This window comes from Cherax quadricarinatus, chromosome 23, assembly GCF_038502225.1.
Source record: "Cherax quadricarinatus isolate ZL_2023a chromosome 23, ASM3850222v1, whole genome shotgun sequence".
Lineage (NCBI taxonomy): Eukaryota > Metazoa > Arthropoda > Malacostraca > Decapoda > Parastacidae > Cherax > Cherax quadricarinatus.
The window spans coordinates 32,627,970-32,650,440 of NC_091314.1; the positions used below are offsets into that span (position 1 = coordinate 32,627,970).

At 40.4% G+C, this 22,471-nt stretch overlaps 1 protein-coding gene across 2 annotated transcripts in view; it reads right to left on the minus strand.

Annotated features, from left to right (window-relative positions):
• Positions 1-22,471, minus strand: part of dom (domino helicase) — a 479,765-nt gene that overhangs the window by 281,433 nt on the left and 175,861 nt on the right. For both annotated transcript variants that reach the window (XM_070088057.1, XM_070088056.1), the window contains exon 11: positions 10,601-11,108. In XM_070088057.1, the coding sequence (XP_069944158.1) occupies positions 10,601-11,108 (508 nt within the window). The remainder of the gene's footprint in view (positions 1-10,600; positions 11,109-22,471) is intronic.

Here is a 22,471-nt window from a genome sequence, read left to right on the forward strand (position 1 = left end):
ACTTGAGTACTGGAAATGGGAAGTACAATGCCTACACCTTAAAGGAGGGGTTCGGGATACGTATTAGCAGTATGGAGGGATATGTTATATATCTTTATACATATAGACCTCTAAACTGTTGTATCTGGGAGCCTCTGCAAAGACAGTGATTATGTATGAGTGAGGTGCAAGTGTTGAATGATGATAGTAGTTTCTTTCTTTTTGGGTCGCCCTGCCTCGGTGGGAGACGGCCGACTTGTTGAAAAAAAAAATAATTGAAGTGAAAGTATAGAAGAAAAGGTAGTAACTTACTAGCAGGGCTTAGACAGGGGTGTGTAATGTCACCATGGTTGTTCAATATATATTTATAGATGGAGCTGTAAAAGAAGTAATTGCTAGGGTGTTGCGGAGAGAGGTGGGATCAAATTATGGGGAATCAAATACAAAATAGGAATTGACAGAGTTACTTTTTTTCTGATGATACTGTGCTTTTGAGAGATTCTAAAGTGAAGTTGCAAAGGTTAATGACAAGCTTGAGAAGGTGTGTAAAGGAAGAAAGTTGAAGTGAACATAGATAAGAGTAAGGTGAAGGGGGTATCAAACGAGTTAGGTAAAGAAAAATTGGATATCACATTGAAGAAAGTATGGAAGAAGTGCATGTGTTCAGATATTTAGGTGTAGATTTGTTAGCAGATGGGTTTATGAAGGGCGAGGTTAACCATATAGCTGACGAAGGAAAAAAGGCGAGTGGTGCATTGAGGTATCTGTGAAGACAAAATATGTTATCCATGGAGGCAAAGAAGGGAATGTATGAGAGCATAGTGGTGCCAACACCCTTATAAGGGTTGTGAATACTGCAGCAAGGAGGAGGCTTGAGGCAGTGGAGATGTCATGTCTAAGGGCACTGTGTGGTTTAAATATTATACAGAGAATTCACAGTGTGGAAATTAGGAGTTGGTGTGGAGTTATTAAAAGTATTATTCAGAAGGCTGAAGAGGGGTTGTTGAGGTGGTTTGGTCATTTAGGGGCTGGAGCAAAATAGGATGACTTGGAAGGTGTATAAATCTGTAGTGGAAGGGAGGACAGTTAGGGGTCATCGTAGGAAAGGATGGCAGGAGGGGGTAAAAGAGGCTTTGTGTGCAAGAGACCTGGATATGCAGCATTCATATGTGAGCATGTTAGATAGGAGTGAATGGAGACAAATGGATTTTGGGACCTGACGAGCTGTTGGAGTGTGAGGAGGGCAATATTTTATTAAGGGATTTAGGGAAATTGGTTAACCAGACTTGAGTCTTGGATCCAGGTGGGAAGTACAATGCCTGCACTGTAAAGAACTCTTCTTTAAAGTGCAGGCATTGTACTTTCCACCTGGAAGGTGGGAATATTGGAATATTGGCTGTTTAGAGTAACATCTAAGCTGTCATATCTGGGCACCTCTGCAAAGAGAGTGATTGTGTGTGAATGATGGTGAAAGTGTTTCTTTCTTTTTTGGGTCATCCTGCCTCGGTGGGAGATGGCCAACGTGTTAAAAAAAATTTAAGACGTACCAAAAGTACTGTAAGATATGGATACAGTAACATACATCAATGACATACATTTTGTTTACCTCAATGCCTCTTTCCAACTAAGGGTGACCCAAACACAAGGAAGCACATTCACCATTATAATTGCTGTCTTCCCAGAAATGTGCTGACATCACAACTTACATTACACTCCAACTGTAACATGCTCACTCTCCTTAAGACTGCTGCCCTTGACACGTCCAGCTGCCCTTGCCACCTCAGCTCATCAGGCTTACCCTAAATCCCTTGATAAATGTTATCTTGCTCACACTCCAATACAATGTCCATTATAAAAGCTTAAGTTTATTTACTCTCCTTAGATAGAAGAGTAATGACACAGAACTGCATTACAACTATCACATTTTTTATGTACTTCCTTGCTCGCTGTAAATAACAATGCAAAAAGGAATAAATCTGATTTATTATAAAAACTACAGAGTACAGTAGGGCCCCACTTTACGGCGCTTTGCTTTACGGCATTCGACTAACACGGACATTTCAAATTATGACCAAAACTCTATATGGCTCCCCCCACTTGATTTACTAATACGGTCACTGCACGCCACTCAGTTTGCTTACATTCTCTACAAATACTGCATCTCTCCATTATGCATGGAAAATTTCCAGAATTTTAAGTGTTTTAAAGTTATTTCATATTTTACATACACAGATCTCCCTCAACATTCACGTTTTCAACTTTCGTGGGCTTCACACATTCATGAATTCCCAGCCGCCAAATCACATTTAAGTTTCCCGCACCCGCGCGTCCTTTCTACCCTCCCGCCGACCCCTGCAACTGGCAGCCAGCCAGCCAGTGTGGTGAGTGCTTTGTTTGTTTATTATTTGCTATTAAACTATAGTATAAATAATGTCAACCTATTCATGACTGCATATTGGAATGGCCATTCGGACAGGTACTGGACGGTGACATCATTTGTTTACTCTTGAACACGGCAAAGAATCGAACAATTCTGCAGTTTGGAGGGATATGTTGTGTATCTTTATACGTATATGCTTCTAAACTGTTGTGTTCTGAGCACCTCTGCAAAAACAGTGATTATGTGTGAGTGAGGTGAAAGTGTTGAATGATGATGAAAGTATTTTCTTTTTGGGGATTTTCTTTCTTTTTGGGTCACTCTGCCTCGGTGGGAGATGGTCGACTTGTTAAAACAAAAAATAATAATAATAATACGATGGAATTGAAGAAGGAAATTGTACAAAAATACGAGGGTTGAAGCATTGGTGGAGGCATTGTGAGTCAGTTTGGCTTTGCTTATGCTGGAGTGAGCATTAGCCTCCACATTCTTCCAAACATTTTACTATAACTCATTGTGTTTGGTGCTTGCAGACTGAGTGTGACTGCAGTGGTGGAGGCAGTGGATGAGGCAGTAGTTGAGGCAGTGGTTGAGGCAGTGGTAGAGGCAGTGGCAGAGGCAGTAGTAGAGGCAGTGGTTGAGGCAGTGGTTGAGGCAGTGGTTGAGGCAGTGGTGGAGGCAGTAGTATTTAATATCATACATGTTAATAATAATAATAATACACTGGACCCCCAGATTACGACATTAATCCATTCCAGAGCGTGTCTTATACCGAATCTGTCATAATCTGAATTAATTTCAGAAGAGAAGAGGCATATACTGTGTAATGAGCCATGGGAAGGCTGCTAGTTCTGACAAAGATGCTGCTGAGAAATACGTCACTGAGTTTAGCGACTATGTAGAGGCCGAAGATTTTATTCCCCAACAAGTGTTCAGTTCTTTCGTTTGTCTTTTTGGGCCACCCTGCCTTGGTGGGATATGGTCGGTTTGTTGGAAAAAAAAAAAAAGGGGGGGTTCAGTTGTGATAAGACAGGTTTTTTTGGAAAAAATGCCAAACAGAACCTATATCACTTGAGAGAAGTCATTGCCAGAATACAAGCCAATGCAGGACAGACTCTCTTTCATTGTGTGAAAATGCAAGTGGTGATTTAAAAGTGAAGCCTTTGCTTGTCTATCACTCAGTGAAGCCAGTAATGTTATCAAAAGTATATTAAATGTAATGTGGAGGGCTAACAGTAAAACTTGGGTAACCAGAAAATTTTTTATTGAATGAGTCAATGAAATGTTTGGCCCTACAGTTAAGAAATATCTTCAAGAGAAACATCTACCTCTGAAAGCCCTTCTTGTGATGGACAATGCTCCTGCTCATCCTGCAGGGCTGGAGGCCGAGTTGCTGGAGGAGTTTAACTTCATAATGGTGAAGTTCTTGCCTCTTAACCCGAATCCACTCATCCAGCCCATGGACCAGCAGTTGATTTCTAATTTCAAGAAACTTGATACAAAAGCACTATTCCAGAGGTGCTTTGAAGTGACATGTGATATGTAGTTGACCCTCTGAGAATTCTGGAAAACTATTTTAATATCTTCCTCTGTTTAAGTCTCATAAACCAAACCTGGGGGAAATCCAGCCTTGAACTCTGCCTGGCATAAATTATGGCCAGCTGCTGTGGCAGAAAGGAACTTTGAAGGATTTGAGACTGCTGTGGAGGATATTCTCTCTCTTGGCATGTCCATGGGTTTGGAGGTCAGTGATGATGATGTGGAGGATTATAAAGCAGAGCTTACCACGGAAGAACTGCAGGACCTTCGGAGGGAGCAGCAACAAATGGCAGCTGAGGAAATTTCTTCAGAGGAGGAGGAGGGAAGGGAGGATGTCCCTACTGCTCTTATAAAAGAAATGTGTGTAAAATGGGGGGAAGTGCAAAGTTTTCTTGAAAAAATATCACCCAGACAAAGCTGTAGCAAATCATGTTATAAACCTGCTTAATGCAGGCAAAAGCAAATTTCATTAGACAGGTCTCTAGTATGACAGAGACCCAGGGAGTCTCAGGAAGAAAGCACAGTTATCTGCCATTTTTATGGAAGGTGATATACAATAACATCTCCCTTCCTCCTCACCATCTTCCACATATGCCATCAACTCTCCAGTTACATGTAAAGTGAAAATAAATTTTCTCAAGTAGAAGCATTTAGAGAGGGCGTGGTAGGAAAGTCTGGGGTGCCAGATGTAAATGATAATGGGGAGCATTTGATTGAACTTTGTATAGAAAGGGGTTTGGCTACAGGTAACACATTTTAAGAAAAAGAGGATAAGTAAGTGCAGGTCTCCCTCAACATTCGCATTTTCAACTTTCGCGGGCTTCCCACATTCGCGAATTCCCAGCCGCCAAATCATATTTATGTTTCCTGCCACCTGCGAGTCCCCACTACCTTCCCTCTGACCCCTGCAACTGGCAGCCAGCCCTCCCACCACTGTGTGGTGAGTATTTGTTTGTTCATTATTTGCTATTAAACTACAGTATAAATAATGTAAACCCATTCATGACTGCATATTGGAATGGCTATTCAGACAGGTATTGGACGGTGACATGTGTTTACTCTTGAACACAGCAAAGAATCAAACATTTCTGCTACTGCTAATAATAAAAATAATAATAATAATAATAATAATAATAATAATAATAATAATAATAATAATAATAATAATAAATACGATAGAATTGAAGAAGGGAATTGTACAAAAATATGAGGGAGTGGTTGACACATGGTCAGTGTGGCTTTGTTTATGCTGGAGTGCGCATTAGTCTCTGTGCTCTTCCAAATATTTCACAATAATTCATTGTGTTTGGTGCTTGTAGATTGAGTGCAACTGGAGTGGTAGAGGCAGTGGTTGAGAAAGTGGTTGAGGCAGCAGGTGAGGCAGTGGGTGAGGCAGCAGTTGAGGCAGTGGTTGAGGCAGTGGTTGAGGCAGTGGTTGAGGCAGTGGGTGAGGCAGTGGGTGAGGCAGTGGTTGAGGCAGTGGTTGAGGCAGTGGTTGAGGCAGTGGTTGAGGCAGTGGTTGAGGCAGTGGTTGAGGCAGTGGATGAGGCAGTGGATGAGGCAGTGGATGAGGCAGTGGTTGAGGCAGTGGTTGAGGCAGTGGGTGAGGCAGTGGGTGAGGCAGTGGTTGAGGCAGTAGTTGAGGCAGTAGTTAAGGCAGTGGTTGAGGCAGTGGTTGAGGCAGTAGTTGAGGCAGTGGTTGAGGCAGTGGTATTTAATAACATACGTGTTATTAATAATAATAATACATTATTAATAATAACATGTACTATTATTATTTGTAACATATATGTTATTAAATACCACTGCCTCAACTGCTGCCTCAACCGCTGCCTCAACCGCTGCCTCAACTGCTGCCTCTACCACTGCCTTAACCGCTGCCTCAACCACTGCCTCAACCACTTCCTCAACCACTGCCTCAACCACTGCCTCAACCACTGCCTCAACTGCTGCCTCAACCATTGCCTCAACTGCTGCCTCACCCACTGCCTCAACCACTGCCTCTACCACTCCAGTCGCACTCAATCTACAAGCACCAAACACAATGAATTACTCTGAAATGTTTGGAAGAGCACGGAGACTAATGCTCACTCCAGCATAAACAAAGCCACACTGACCATGTGTCAACCAATCCCTCATGTTTTTGTACAATTTCCTTCTTCAATTCTATCGTATTTATTATTATTATTATTATTATTACAGTGGACCCCCGGTTTACGATATTATTTCATTCCAGAAGTATGTTCATGTGCCAGTACTGACCGAATTTGTTCCCATAAGGAATATTGTGAATTAGATTAGTTCATTTCAGACCCCCAAACATACACATACAAACACACTTACATAAATACACTTACATAATTGGTCGCATTGGAAGCTTATCGTAAACTGGGGGTCCACTGTATTATTATTATTATTATTATTACTATTGTTATTATTGGCAGTAGCAGAAATGTTTGATTCTTTGCTGTGTTCAAGAGTAAACACATGTCACCGTCCAATACCTGTCTGAATAGCCATTCCAATATGCAGTCATGAATGGGTTTACATTATTTATACCGTAGTTTAATAGGAAATAATGAACAAACAAAACACCACACAGTGGTGGGAGGGTTGGCTGCCAGTTGCTGGGGTCGGAGGGAGGGTAGTAGGGACTCGCAGTGGTTGAGGAAGTGGTGGAGGCAGTGGTATTTAATAGCATACATGTTCTTAAACCATAACATGTATGTATTTAGTACAATTTACGACATTTTCATGTATTTTATGATTGTTCATGGTTCAACAAGTTAAGGAAGCAGTACTGTATTATATTTCCCTACAATATATTGGGACACTAAACATTCGCAAAATTTTCAACATTTGCGAGGATCTTGATCCCCTAACCCTCGCGAATGTTGAGGGAGACCTGTATACAAGATATGATACAGAGTGTAATGACAGTAGTTTTGTGGATTACATATTGGTAGATAAAAGACTGTTGGGTAGACTTCAGGATGTACATGTTTATAGAGGGGCCACAGACATATCACATCACTTTTTAGTTGTAGCTACAGTGAGAGTAAACTGTGGATGGGATACAAGGAAAGTGGAAGCAGCAACTAAGAGAAAGGTGAAGGTTTATAAACTAGAGGAGGAGGCAGTTAGGGTAAGATATAAACAACTGTTGGAGGACAGATGGGCTAGTGTGAGTAAAGGCAATGGGGTAGAAGATGCATGGGGTAAGTTTAAGAATATAGTGTTCAGCAGAAGGCTGTGGTTACAGGAAAGTGGGTGCGGGAGGGAAGAAGAGCGAGTGGAAGAATGATGATGTAAGGAGAGTAGCAAGAGAGAAAAAGCATATGAGAGGTTTTTACAAAGTAAAACTGATGCAAGGAGGGAGGAGTATACAGTGAAAAAGAGAGGTTAAGAGAGTGGTGAAGCAGTGTAAAAAGAGAGCAAATGAGTGGGTGAGATAAATTTTTTTGAAAATAAGAAAAAGTTTTGGAGTGAAATTAGTAAGTTGACAACGCCGAGGGAACGTATGGATTTGATAGTTAAAAATAGGAGAGGAGAGTTATTAAACAGCGAGTTAGAGGTATCAGGAAGATCGAGGGAATATTTTGAGAAACTCTTAAATGTTGATGAAGATAGGGAAGCTGTGATTTCGTGTATAGGGAGAGGAGGAATAACATCTTATAGGAGTGAGGAAGAACCAGTTGTGAGTGTGGGGGAAGTGCATGGGGCAGTGGGCAGAATGAAAGGGGGTAAAGCAGCTAGGATTGCTGGGATAAAGATAGAAATGTTAAAAGCAGATGTTGATATAGTTTTGGAGTGGTTAGTGGTTTTTTATTTAATAAATGTATGGAAGAGGGTAAGGTACCTAGGGATTGGCAGGGAGCATGCATAGTTCCTTTGTATAAAGGCAAAGGGGACAAAAGAAGTGTAAAAACTTATAGGAGAAGAAGTCTGCTGAGTGTATGGTAGAGTTATTATTGAAAGAAATACGAGTAAGACAGAGTGCTGAGTGTATGGTAGAGTTATTATTGAAAGAATTAAGAGTAAGACAGAGAGCAGGATAGCAGATGAACAAGGAGGCTTTAGGAAGGGTAGGGGGTGTGTAGACCAAGTGTTTACAGTGAAACATATAGGTGAACAGTGTCTAGATAAGGGTAAAGAGGTTTTTGTGGCATTTATAGATTTGGAAAAGGTGTATGATAGGGAGGCAATGTGACAGATATTGCAAATGTATGGAATAGGAGGTAGGTTATTGAAAGCAGTGAAGAGTTTTTACAAGGATAGTGAGGCTCAGGTATGTAGGTGACAGGGAGATTACTTCCCAGTAAAAGTAGGCATTAGACAGGGATGTGTGATGCCACCATGGTTGTTCAACATATTTATAGGTGGAGTTATAAGAGAAGTGAATGCTCGGGGGTTGGCAAGAGGTGTGGGGTTTAAATTGTGCTTTTGGGACATTCTGAAGAGAAGTTGCAGAGGTTGGTTGATGAGTTTGGTAGGGTATGTAAAAGAAGGAAATTAAAAGTGAATATAGGAAAGAGTAAGGTGATGAGGATGACAGAAAAATTAGGTAATGGAAGATATTTGGGAGTGGACGTGTTAGCAGATGGGTCTATGAAAGATGAGGTGAATCAGAATTGACAAGGAGAAAAAGGTGAGTGGTGCACTGAGGAGTCTGTTGAGACAAAGAACTTTGTCCATGGAAGCAAAGAGGAGAATGTATGGGAGTATAATTATACCAATGCTCTTGTATGGGTGTGAGGCATGGGTGGTGAATATTACAACAAGGAGAAGGCTGGAGGCAATGGAGATGTCATGTCTGAGGGCAATGTGTGGTGTGAATATAATGCAGAGAATTTGTATTTTGGAGATTAGGAGGTGTGAGATTACCAAAACTATTATCCAGAGTGCTAAGGAGAGGTTTTTGAGATGATTTGGACATGTAGATGTAACAAAATAGAATGACTTTCAGAGTGTATAAATCTGTAGTGGAGGGAAGGCAGGGTAGGGGTTGGCCTAGGAAAGGTTGGAGGGAGGGGGTAAAGGAGGTTTTGTGTGCTAGGGGCTTGGATTTCCAGCAAGCATGCGTAAGCGTGTTAGGAGGAAATGGAGACAAATGGTTTTTAGGACTTGATGTGCTGTTGGAGTGTAAGCAAGGTAACATTTATGAAGGGATTCAGGGAAACTGGCAGGCCGGACTTGAGTCTTGGAGATGAGAAGTACAGTGCCAGCACTCTGAAGGACGGGTGTTATTGTTGCAGTTTTGTAACTGTAGTGTAAGCATGCCTCTGGCAAGACAGTGATGGAGTGAATGATGATGGAAGTTTTTCTTTTTCGGGCCACCCTACCTTGGTGGGAAATGGCCGTGTTAAAAAAAAAAATAAAATAAAATTGCATTTATTATATCTAATTCATTGTGTTTAGTTTTTTCTTTTAAAGATTTATGTATGCTAGGCTTGTAAATATTGTGTTAAAATGCTTTTGTAAGTGTATTTTCGGAGGTCTGAAACGGATTAATCTAATTTACATTATTCCTTATGGGAAAAATTCATTCGGTACTCAAGCAGATCGGCAGTCGAACAGCCTTCTGAAATGAATTAAAGTCGACTACCGAGGTTCCACTGTATATTCAAAAATGTTAAATCGCTGAAAACTTTATCAGAATGTACGAGTTTCATTATAAAGTACAGCCTCTCCTCACCTAACGATGGAGCTTTATCCCTAAGATCATGTTGGTAAATGAATTTATCATCAAGCAAGGAGCATACTATAATGGTAGTGGGTTTGTGTCAGCCATCTTTGATAATGTTTTACTGTCACCTTTGCACCATTTATAACATTTTTATTATATATTTAAATGTTTATACAATAGTGTACTGTATACTGTAATAAACAGAATAGAGGAAATCAGCTGTAATATATTTAGGTATGCATACTGGTCAGAGAGCCTGTTGGAAGTTCGAGTCGTCGGTAAACTAGTACGTCGCTAAGTGAGGAGAGGCTGTATAAACATAAAATGAAGAACTATGATGTTAGGTCAAATATCTATTAATGTTTTTTATGGAAGTCACAGATACAGAAATATTTAGAATTTATTATTAAAACAGTAATGCAAAAATTCAAACAACCAGTTTTTCAACAAAGAAATGACACTTGTAGGGAACTAACTGGGTTAAGTAACTGAAGTGATTAAAAACTATGAAAAAAGGTGCAACAATACATCTGCAGCAAGTTGCAATAACAAATACAGGATCTGTAATACAAAAATCATAAAGAACTCAAACAACTTTACATCTCATTCTACCCATAAGAAAGTCAACATATATTACTGAACAAGATACATGTGCAACACCTGGGTATCTATATTGGTACTCAATGTGTCTTATGAATCCACTTGTAGATATTGTATACCATTAGTGTAATGAAATGCTTTACATTTCTTGATAGTGATTAAAAAAGCAACATGAACAGGAGAATGGAACATTTCATTCAGAGACCTTAAAGAACAGCAAGTATTTTCTTGCATCCAATGATGGAACTGCTACCTACAAAATATGACAAACTCTATTATGTACATCATCTTAGACTTAAACATGTTCTGCTAGTTAAATCATTAGTACACTTTACAACTGCCCTATCATGAAAGAATAAATAAAGTAATGATTGACTTACCAAAATATTGCCATCTATTAAGAAAAATTATACACTTACCACAATCATACTGAATAAGCCTGGGGTCTGGGAACTGTGTGACTGCTGCATTCATTATGTGATGAAGGGGAGCAATGCCAGGAGAAAGGTGTTTTTTTAATAAGGATTTTGTTCTTTCTTGTGCCCAGAGTTTAGATGGTGATGGGTGGCTCATTCTTGAACAAATGGGTGGTGCCACCACTGATGGTATACAGAACACATATCTGTCAGTGGTATCTTTTAACTGTTTTAAATAGGTTTCTGGAGTGTTAACTATTCTGTGGAGGGTGTCTGTCTGAGACTCATAAAGGTGGGACTTCAGATCTGTTGCTTGAAGACAGTGTATCATTCCCTGACCACTCCATCCTGCATGACTGTTGGTTGTACCATGACAAGTATTAATTACAGCAACAGCCTCCATCAGATCTGAACCATATATGGGACATGCCTGACAACGACGTGTATTCAACCGGGCTATGAGAGCAAGTTTGTCTTTCCTTCTTTTGCGTCTTCTCTCTTCAAGGTCGCTCTGTAATTTAAACATGAGCAGTAAAATAGGAAGTGCAATCAATAGATAAAGGCAGTGAAGGATAAAATATGAACCAGTGAAAGGTACAGAAAAGTTAGCATACAGTATACTGAGAGCAACTAGAAAGTTGGGTAGCTTTAGAATGCCTCTTTTGAGTTTTTAGAGTCTTCCTACTCCCACAGCTCAACCCTGGGCAGTATGTGGGAAGAAAACTGATGAAAAAATGAACTATGAAAAGCAAACAAGTTATAATGAAATGAAGAACTAGGATAAAAGAACTAACATGATAAACTAGATACAGGATGGCCCAACTTTACAGTGTTTGGCTAATGCACTGGTTTTCAATTATACCAATTCTTCATTTATTCAGACTTTCCACAATAAATATATTCAGTATAAACTAAGGATGAAAATATTTTAAGGTAAGTAATGTGTGCACAGTATATGCATTTAGTGTAAACATGTTATCAGGCTTTTATATGCATTTGAAAATGAAAAAAGGCTATGTTTCATGTTACAGCTGTTTTTTCTTTATGGCAGCAGCTTCAAGCCTAACCTGCTGTATAAGCAGGACTTGCCAGTACAATATAGTAAAAATCTTTTAACTAATAATGATGGGAAAAAATATGAGGTGCTCATGTAATGAACTGAAAATAATTAGTAATAATAATAATAATTATAAACATAATAATAACAATAATAATATATAGTAGCAGTAGTAGGTTGGTAGACAGCAACCACCCAGGGAGGTACTACCGTCCTGCCAAATGTATGAAATGGGAACTTGTAATTGCTTTACACAATAGTACGATTGTTGGTTCTTTTCTCTCCTTCTCATAAACATGCAAGGTAAGAGGTTCATTTTGGTACTTCTACAGTGGAACCTCAAAAATCGAACGTGTCACATATCGAATGTTTCGAAAATAGGACCATTTTTTCGGACAAATTGTGTCCCTATTATCGAACGCGCCCCTATTTTCGGACCGCCGGGTACTGGACCTGTCTACCGCCCGCTCTGTCCGCGTCCCCGCGCAGGCGCCATGAGCAGTCTAGCCTTGTTTATGCTTGAGTGAACACTAACCTGCGCTCTCATTCACGCATTTTACGATTATTTCGTTGTGTTTAGTGCTTGTGGGACTGTGAAATAAGCTGCCATGGGCCCAAAGAAACTTGCTAGTGGTACCCCTATGGTAAAGAAAGTGAGAAACACCATAGATGTGAAGAAGGAAATAATACAGAAGTATGAGAGTGGTGTGAGACTTGTTGAGCTTGCCAGGATGTATGGGAAAAACAAGTCGACCTGTTAAAGAAAGAACAAATCAAGGAAGCTGATGTTGTGAAAGGTGTTAATATAGGGAGTGGATGAGGTGCCTTCTTCAAAGATTAACGAGATTTGTGCCAAGTGGAATGATGTCCAAATGTTTGTGCAGAAGTACCACCCTAAGCAAGCTGAAACAAGCCATCTTTGCAACAAGTTCAGTGACAGAACCATGTCCCATTTTAGGGAAATGTTAAAAAGGCACCAGAAACAGGACTGTGGACAGTTATTTTGTGAGACAGGGGTCCAGTGACTCTCAAGCTGGTCCTAGTGGCAATAAAAGACAGAGAAGGGAAGTAACCCCAGAGAGGGCTTTACCTGAAGTCCTCATGGAGGGGGATTCTCCTTCCAAACACTAACCCCAACTCTCTCTCTCCTCCTCCCTATCTTCCAGATGCCATCACCAATCTTCAAAAAAGGTAAGTAAAAATGTTATTTTAAATGTATTACTATACATAATTAAAAACTATAGTATTTGTTGTATGTAAAACTATTATTAATCTCAATAAAATGTATTTTTTGTGTGAATATTTTTGGGTTTCTGGAATGGATTAATTGTATTTCCATTATTTCTTATGGGAAATATTGCTTCGAATTTCAGACTTTTCGAATTTAGAACTAGCTCCTGGAACGGATTAAGTTCGATTTTTGAGGTTCCACTGTACTTACACTATACATACACGTACTCATATATGTATACACACCCATCAGAACTTTCTTACAGTTCTTCCACTTATTTCTTTTCCTTTCTACGGAGTAGAACCTTTCCTTTGTAAGTCTTGCGCATCATAAAAGGCAACTAAAATGCCAGGAGAAAGGGGTTAGTAACCCCTTCTCCTGTAGAAATAACATAAATTTGGGATATTTGAATATGCATGAGTGTAGAGCAGATGATAAAAGAGAGATGATTTTCAATGTCATGAATGGAAAGAAGCTGGAAGTCCTGGCTCTAAGCAAAACAAAATTTGAGGGAGTAAGAGTGTTTCAATGGAGAGAAATAAATGGGATTATATCAGGGTAGTAGGCTGGTAGACAGCAACCACCCCAGGGAGGTACTACCCTCCTGCCAAGCGAGTGTAAAACTAAAGCCTGTAATTGTTTTACATGATGGCAGGATTGCTGGTGTCTTGTCTGTCTCATAAATATGCAAGATTACAGGTACGTCTTGCTACTTCTATGTACACTTAGGTCACACTACACATACATGTACACATTTATTTATACACACTAATCTGAATTTTCTTTGATTTTATCTTAATAGTTCTTGTTCTTAGTACTTTTCCTTTTATATCCATGGGGAAGAATCTTTCCTCCGTAAGCCATGCGTGTTGTAAACGTCAACTAAAATGCCGGGAAAAGTGGGCTAGTAACCCCTTTTCCTGTAATTATCATAAAAAAGAATAAGAAGAACAAAACTGTCAAAGTGGGATGTCTGAATGTGTGTGGATGTTGTGCGAATGATAAGAGATACACAAATAACCTGCACATAGAAAAGAGGAGCTTACGACGATGTTTCGGTCCGACGTGGACCATTTACAAAGTCACACTAACAAGAACGAGAGGAAGATGGGTATATATAGGCAGAAGGTGGTAGTAGTAGTAGTAGTGGTAGTAGTGGAGGTGGAGGAAGTAGTAGTGGAGAGGTAGTAAGAGTAAGAGGGACCAGTCAAGTATGTACTAAGAAAGAGCACCTGCGTTGAGCCTGGGCATATGTTTGCGATTAGACCTCACTGTGCCACACACGTCTGTCTTATTCACTCGCAAGAAATCACTGAGTAAAGGGCTTGTGAACCAGTTATCAGTATATAATGTATACCCCTTACCAAGATAAGGTGCCATCATGCTTCTCACTACGTCACCTGAGATACCCAATAACATCTTGGTATCTTTCAATGTTTTACTTCCCGTGTATACAACAATATCCAATATCAGGCCACTGTCACAGTCACAGAGTACAAACAGTTTTATACCAAAGTGTTTCCTCTTGCTCGGTATATACTGTTTGAATGACAGCCTACCTTTGAACAAAATCAAAGACTCGTCAATTACAAGATTCTTGAATGGATAAAAGTATATGCTGAACTTTTGTTTGAGATACATAAAAACATTTCTAATCTTGTATAACCTGTCACTTCTGGCAGGCCTGGTTTTGTCAGAGAAGTGCATGTGAAGTGGGATGATTTCAATGAAGACTAGGCTAGAAATTAGCCGATCTGTGGACCAGTATGCTTTTATATTATGCTTATAGACATGAGGCATAAGCATTTTTGTTGCAAAAAGCAAATACATTTCTGCAACAGTTGTCTCTTTCCACTGGTGTAGTCTTGACTGTGGTGATATGATCGTATTTGCCATGGTGTACTCAAAATACTTGTTACTTTCCCTGAAAATAATTTCCATCAAAGCCTGGTCAAAGAATATTTCAAAAAATTCCAGTTCATTGGCCGTGTTTCCAAGGGAACAAGTAGGGAGAATTCCACTTTGAGAGTCATCAAAGTGGTGGGGCTTGGGAACAAAATTGGGATTTTGCTGCCAATCCCAGATATGGTTTGCTGGTGGATACTGGACATCACAGGCTGGTTGTGAGGGTAGTTGTGGTTGTGGTAGGCTGGTGGCTGACGCTCCGCTTTGTCCTTGAACTGCGGAGTCAGCAGCGTGGGTCCCAGCCTGGGCTGGCGAGTCATGCATGGCCGTGGCACCACCATCACCACTACCACCATCTACTGATGCCTGTGGTCTATCCATGCCAAGTGTAGCCACATCATCCTCACTTTCACTGTCTATTCCTGGTGTAGGGCCACGGGATGTACTCTGGGATGTACTCTGGCCCATGGGCACTGCATAGGGTACACTACCCGAGCTCATGCGGCGGCGTACATACCGACGTTTCACTGATAAATACGTCTCCTCACTATCACTACTCGAATGATCGTCAAGAGCAATAAAATCACAATCCACATCACTATCATCATCATTACTGAAGTCAGAGGTCTAGCCATGCAAAAATAATAGTTTTCTCTTGCGCTGAGGTACAACTGACCGAGACTGAGGAGTGCCCACACCAGAGGTAGAACGTTGAGGATTGTCAGGGTTTTCTGCGCTATTATCGATATCCTGGTCATTCCTTTCGGTCACTAACTGATCAAAGCCAAAGAATTCATCTTCATTTCCACTTCCATCAGTGTCAGAACTATCAGATAGGAAGAGGAGAGTCCCAATTTTCCTTGGAGTGAGAGCTGCCTTGTGACGAGGCATGGTGAACAAGGGTAACTGAGCCGGCGTTCCCACAATGCTATGCGGGCGCCTAGATTTTTTGTTTATGGTGCACACCCATTCTCTCACATGCAGGCCTATGAGCGTTTTCGCGCTAAATTTGACGGCGCTAGAATTTTGGCGTAGATCTACGAATCGGACATTGAACGTGAAGCCGTAGATCTATGGGACGGACCCAGAAAGGGTCAACATATTTATAGATGGGGTTGTAAAAGAAGTAAATGCTAGGGTGTTTGGGAGGAGGGGTGGGATTAAATTATGGGGAATCAAATACAAAATGGGAATTGACACAGTTACTTTTTGCTGATGATACTGTGCTTATTGGAAATTCTAAAGAAAAATTGCAAAGGTTAGTGGACAAGTTTGGGAGTGAGTGTAAAGGTATAAAGTTAAAAGTGAACATAGAAAAGAGTAAGGTGATGAGGGCATCAAATGATTTAGATAACGAAAAATTGGATATCAAATTGGGGAGGAGGAGTACACAAGAAGTGATTGTTTTCAGATATTTGGGAGTTGACGTGTCAGCGGATGGATTTATGAAGGATGAGGGTAATCACAGAATTGATGAAGTAAAAAAGGCGAGTGGTGCGTTGAGGTATATGAGGAGACAAAAAACGTTATCTATGGAGGCAAAGAAGGGAATGTATGAAAGTATAGTAGTACCAATACTCTTATATGGGTGTGAAGCTTGGGTTGTAAATGGTGCAGCGAGGAGGCGGTTGGAGGCAGTGATGTCCTGTCTAAGGGCAATGTGTGGTGTGAATATTATGCAGAAAATTTGGAGTGTAGAAATTAGTAGAAGGTGTGGAGTTAATAAAAGTACAGTGGACCCTCGACCAACGATATTAATCCGTTCCTGAGAGCTCATCGTTAATCAAAATTATCGTTAATTGAGTTAATTTTCCCCATAAGAAATAATGGAAATCAAATTAATCCGTGCAAGACACCCAAAAGTATTGAAAAAAAAAATTTTTACAACATGAAATATTAATTTTAATACACACAAACTGAAGAAGACATGTACAATTACATGACACTTACCTTTATTGAAGATCTGGTGATGATTGATGGGATGGGAGGAGGGAAGAGTGTGGATGGTGTTAGTGTTTAGAAGGGGAATCCCCTTCCATTAGGACTTGAGATGTCAAGTCCTTTTCCGGGGTTACTTCCCTTCTTCTTTTAATGCCACTAGGACCAGCTTGAGAGTCACTGGACCTCTGTTGCACAACATATCTGTCCACAGAGGCCTGTACCTCCCATTCCTTTATGACATTCCTAAAGTGTTTCACAACATTGTCAGTGTCACAATTAAACATTTGTTCAGATTTCAATTCTTCACTGTATGTACTTGAATTCCTGCACATATTTTTCAGCTGCTTTTTGGTCCGAAATGGCAGCCTCGCCATGCCTTATCACACTATGTATGCCACTACGATTCTTAAATCTCTCGAACCAACCTTTGCCAGCCTTAAATTCACTCGCATCACCACTAGTTGCAGGCATTTAATTCACTCACATCACGACTAGTTGCAGGCATTTTTCTAATTAAATCGTCATGCAACTTCCTAGCCTTTTCACATATGATCGCTTGAGAGATGCTATCTCCTGCTATCTGTTTTTCGTTTATCCACACCAACAACAGTCTCTCAACATCTTCGATCAATTGCGATCTCAGTTTCGAAAACATAGTTGCGCCTTTGGCAAGAACAGCTTCCTTGGTTGCCGTTTTCTTGGCCACAATAGTAGCGATGGTTGATTGGGGCTTTGTGTACAACCTGGCCAGCTCGGAGACATGCATTCCACTTTCATACTTAACAATGATCTCTTTCTTCATATCCATAGTAATTCTCACCCTTTTTGCTGTAGGGCTGGCACTAGAAGCTTTCTTGGGGCCCATGGTGACTTATTTTGCAGGTGCAACCACTAAAAACGCTGTGATAATATGAAATGTTCCGATTGTATGTTTGGATGGGACCGCGGTGGCTGGCTGGCTTGTAAACACTGGCCACAAGTGGAAGCATCTCGAACGGAACGAATCGTGTTGGTCGAGTTTTTTAGCGCTAGTCGAGGCAAAATTTTTGCGTTAAAATGTATCGCTAGTCAGATTTAACGTTAGATGATGCCATCATTGGTCGAGGGTCCACTGTATTAGTCAGAGGGCTGAAGAGGGGTTGTTGAGGTGGTTTGGTCATTTACAGAGAAAGGATCAAAGTAGAATGACATGGAGAGCGTATAAATCTGTAGGGGAAGGAAGACTGGGTAGGGGGTAAAGGAGGTTTTGTGGGAGAGGGGCTTGGACTTCGAGCAAGCATGCGTGAGCGTGTTAGATTAGAGTGAATGGAGATGAATGGCATTTGGGACCTGACGAGCTGTTGGAGTGTGAGCAGGGTAATATTTAGTGAAGGGATTCAGGGAAACTGGTTATTTTTATATAGCTGGACTTGAGTCCTGGAAATGGGAAGTACAATACCTGCACTTTAACCCTTTCAGCGTTGGTGCCATACTAGTACAGCTTGCGCTCCAGGGTTGGAGCCGTACTAGTACGCATAAATTCTAGAGGCTTCAAATTAAGCGGGAAAGAGCTGGTAGGCCTAGATTTGAGAGAATGGATGTGTGTGGTCAGTGTGCGCAGTAGAAAAAAATTCTGGGACCCAGTGGCGCATTGTGGGAACGCCATTTTAGTAGACCTTGTTCACCATGCCTCGCGGTAAGAAGCTCCTCACTCCTCGGCGAATTGGGACACTTTTGTTCCCCAGTGACAGTTTTAATACAGATGGAAGTGCTAGTGAAGATGAGTTTCAAGGTTTTGGTGAGGTTGTGACCGAAACTAATGACCATAATACTGGTAATAGTGAGGAAAACCCAGACGACCCTCAGCCTTCCACCTCTGGTGTAGGCCGTCTTGTTCATGTTCAGTTGTACCAGAATCAGAGAGGAAACTCCTATTTTCCCATATCCCGGACTCACATGTGAGGATTGGTGATGATAGTGATAGTGAACATGAACTACAAGCTTTTGAAAACGGTTCCAGTAGTGATAGTGAAGTGGAATATTCTCCAGTGAAGCATCAGTAAATACGACGGTATATGCGCTCTGGTAGTGTACCATATGCTAATCCAAGGGAAAGGAGTATATCTTGGAGTACATCCTGTGGCTGTACAACAGGAACAGATAGTGAAAATGAAGATGAGTGTTGCAATTGGGATAGAAAATGTGCATGGTGGTGCTGGCCATGAGGCACCAGCAGTGGGCCATGCTGCCACCCACGCCGCTGCCTCAGCTGATCTACAACAAAGGCCACCATCCCCCACCCACCCACCACAACCACAACCTCCACATCTACAACCTCCACAACCACAACCTCTACAACCACAACCACCTGTCAATATCCAGTACCCACTCGCAGACCGTACCTGGGACTGGCAGGAAGCTGCCAATTTTGTTTCAAATCCCCATCAGTTTGATGGAAGCCAAAGCGGAATACAGCCATCTTGTACACTTGGGAACAATGCCAGTGAACTGGAATGTTCTGAGTTATTCTCTGACGAACCCCTGATGGAAATTATTGTCAGGGAAAGCAACAGATACTATGAGTATACCATGTCAAATACAATACTTTCACCAAACTCCCACCTACACCAGTGGAAGGAGACAACTGTGGCTGAGATGTATCTTTTGTTTGCCATAATAATGCTTATGCCACATGTGTATACGCACAGTGTGAAATCATACTGGTCGAGACACCGCCTGATTGCAACCCCAGGTTTCAGTGATATAATAGGAGTGAATCGATTTGTGCTACTATTACGTATGCTTCACTTCTCAGACAAAACCAGGCCTGACAGAAACGACAGGTTATATAAGATTAGGAATGTGTTTGTGTATCTGAAACAGAAATTCATTATGTATTTTTATCCCTTCAAGAAGCTCGTTATTGATGAGTCTTTGATTCTGTTCAAAGGAAGACTCTCATTCAAGCAGTACATACCAAGCAAGAGGAAATGCTTTGGTATAAAATGGTTTGTACTTTGTGATTGTTACAGTGGTCTTGTATTGGATATAACTGCGTACACTGGAAGTAATACATTGCGAGATACCAGGAAGTTACTGGGTATCTCTGGTGATGTGGTTAGAACAATGATGGAACCATATCTTGGTAAGAGACATATATTATATACTGATAACTGGTACACAAGCCCCTTACTCAGTGATTTCTTGCGAGTGAACACGACAGACGTGTGTGGCACAGTGTGTGCAAATCGTAAACATATGCCCAGGTTTGACGCTGGCACTCATAGAGGTGAGGTGCAGGCCTTTGCTGCCAATGACATCAGGGCATTTTGGTGGCATGACAAACGAGATTTCACAATGTTGTCATCAGTTCACCCTAATAAAATGGCAGACACTGGCAGGCAGCATAGAGAAAGCAATGAACCCATTCTAAAACCTGCAGCTGTGACTGACTACACCCTCAATATGCATCCAGTGGACAAATGTAACATGCAGATTGGGTTTGCTGATTGTGTTCGCAAGAGCTATAAGTGGTACATAAAACTCTTTTTCCATATTCTGGACATTTCCATGCTCAATGCTTATTATATATAAGATGAAGACCAGAAACAAACCACCATATGGCGAATTTTGTTTGTCTGTCATCAGACAAATAGTATTCAAGTACCAAGGAACAACACCTGCAATAGAAAACCACCCACTAAATTATCAACAACTACCTTCTCGTCTGAAGCATGGTGATCACTTCCTAACAAAACTGCCTGCTACTGCTTTCAAGAAAAAGGCTCAGAAGAGGTGTTACGTCTGTGCACATACAAAAAGACGCCCACAACAACACAGAGACACTCATTTTATGTGCGAGGAGTGTAAAACACCACTGTGCATGACACCATGTTTCAAAGACTTCCACACGCTGCAGAACTTCTAAAAACATGTCCTGTGACTGTATATGTGTATATAAAATATAGAAAAATAGTAATAAACAACATTTTGTATTGTTTGTGTAAATAAGTTTTGTAAACAGTGTTTCTGCAGTTATTGTGTAGTATAGAAAAAGAAATAACTTACAAAATAGTGCTCATATTCGTCTCACAAGCCATAAAAGTTACTTGGAAAAAAAAAATTAAAAAATAATAGAAAAGAGTACCGAAAAAAGAAAATAAAGTAATACCGAGTGACCGGCAGATGGCGATGTTACCGTATGCCGGTAATTTTCTGTCAACCTCATGCCTGCATATCTCGGTAAATATTGATGGTAAAAATTTTTTGTTTAGCTTACAAAATTTAGAAGAAGAAAAAAAAAAAACACTATCTTTTCATAAGAAAAAATATTTTTTTTTTCGAATTTTTACTGACCCTGAGAACAGGTCTGGGAGAGGGCCTGCCGACCCTGAAAGGGTTAAAGGAGGGGTTTGGGATATTGGCAGTTTGGAGGGATATGTTGTGTATCTTTATACGTATATGCTTTTAACCCTTGACTGTCGCAACCCCCAATCCTGAGGTGTCTCCTGGTGTCGCAAAATTTAAAAAAAAAAAAAAAATTATTTTTTCTTATGAAATGATAGAGAATCTTTTCCCGATTGTAATGACACCAAAAAAACGAAATTTGATGGAAAACTGACGGAATTATGCTCTCGCGAAGTTAGCGACCTCGGCGCTGTTTACAAATCGGCGATTTCGCCCACTTTGAGCCCTATTTTCGGCTAATTCCATTGTTCCAGTTGCCCAAACTCATAGCTATTTCTTTAGAACTCCATTTTTTCTATCGATTGAGTACAAGAAACTGCCCATTTACCGATTTCAACTACCTAATAATGTGGTCAGAAATTTGCAATTTGGCCAATTTCACGAAAACTAAAAAATATGACAATTTCAAAATAAGGTCCAGAATGAACAATGCAGACATTCCTGGCTCTAAAATAACATTTTCTTTGTTCATCAGTCATGTCTCCAGGCCCCTCTGATATTACTCTTGCTTTCTATTTTGAATTTTTATTCAAACAAAAAATAGAAGACTTACTATTATGCAGACTACTGCAATACTGTAATAATTGTATAAATAACATCAACCCATTCATGACTGCATATTAGAATGGCTAGTTGGACATTTATTGGAAAATGGCATCATTTGTTTACTTTTGAACATTGGCAAAAATCAAACATTTCCCCTACTTTGAACTTCATTTCTAGGTTCTTTTTATAGTAAAACCAATCAAAATCACCTCTATTTCTATAATATGTTTTCCATTCTATCAAATGAGACCAATAAAACGAGAATACAACCATAAATACTATAAGAAAATAGACCACAAAGTCGGCATTTTAATAAAAAAAAAACGGTCGGAGTTTTTTTTTTCTCATTATGCACTAGGTGCTCCAGGATTTTTTTTATATGGTGCACACTGACCACACAGACCCATTCTCTCACATGTGGGCCTACCAGCTTTCTCCTGCTTGATTTGAAGCCGCTAGAATTTATGAGTATATATGCGTCAAACACGGTACCTCGTAAGACGTATATATACGTCCGCGATAGTCAAAGGGTTAAACTGTTGTATTCTGAGCACCTCTACAAAAACAGTGATTATGTGTGAATGAGGTTAAAGTGTTGAATGATGATTAAAGTATTTTCTTTTTGGGTATTTTTTTTTTTTTGGGTCTCCCTGCCTCAGTGGGAGACGGCTGACTTGTTAACCCTTTGACTGTTTTCGACATATAAATACGTCTTATGAGCCAATGTTTCTGACGTATATATACTCAA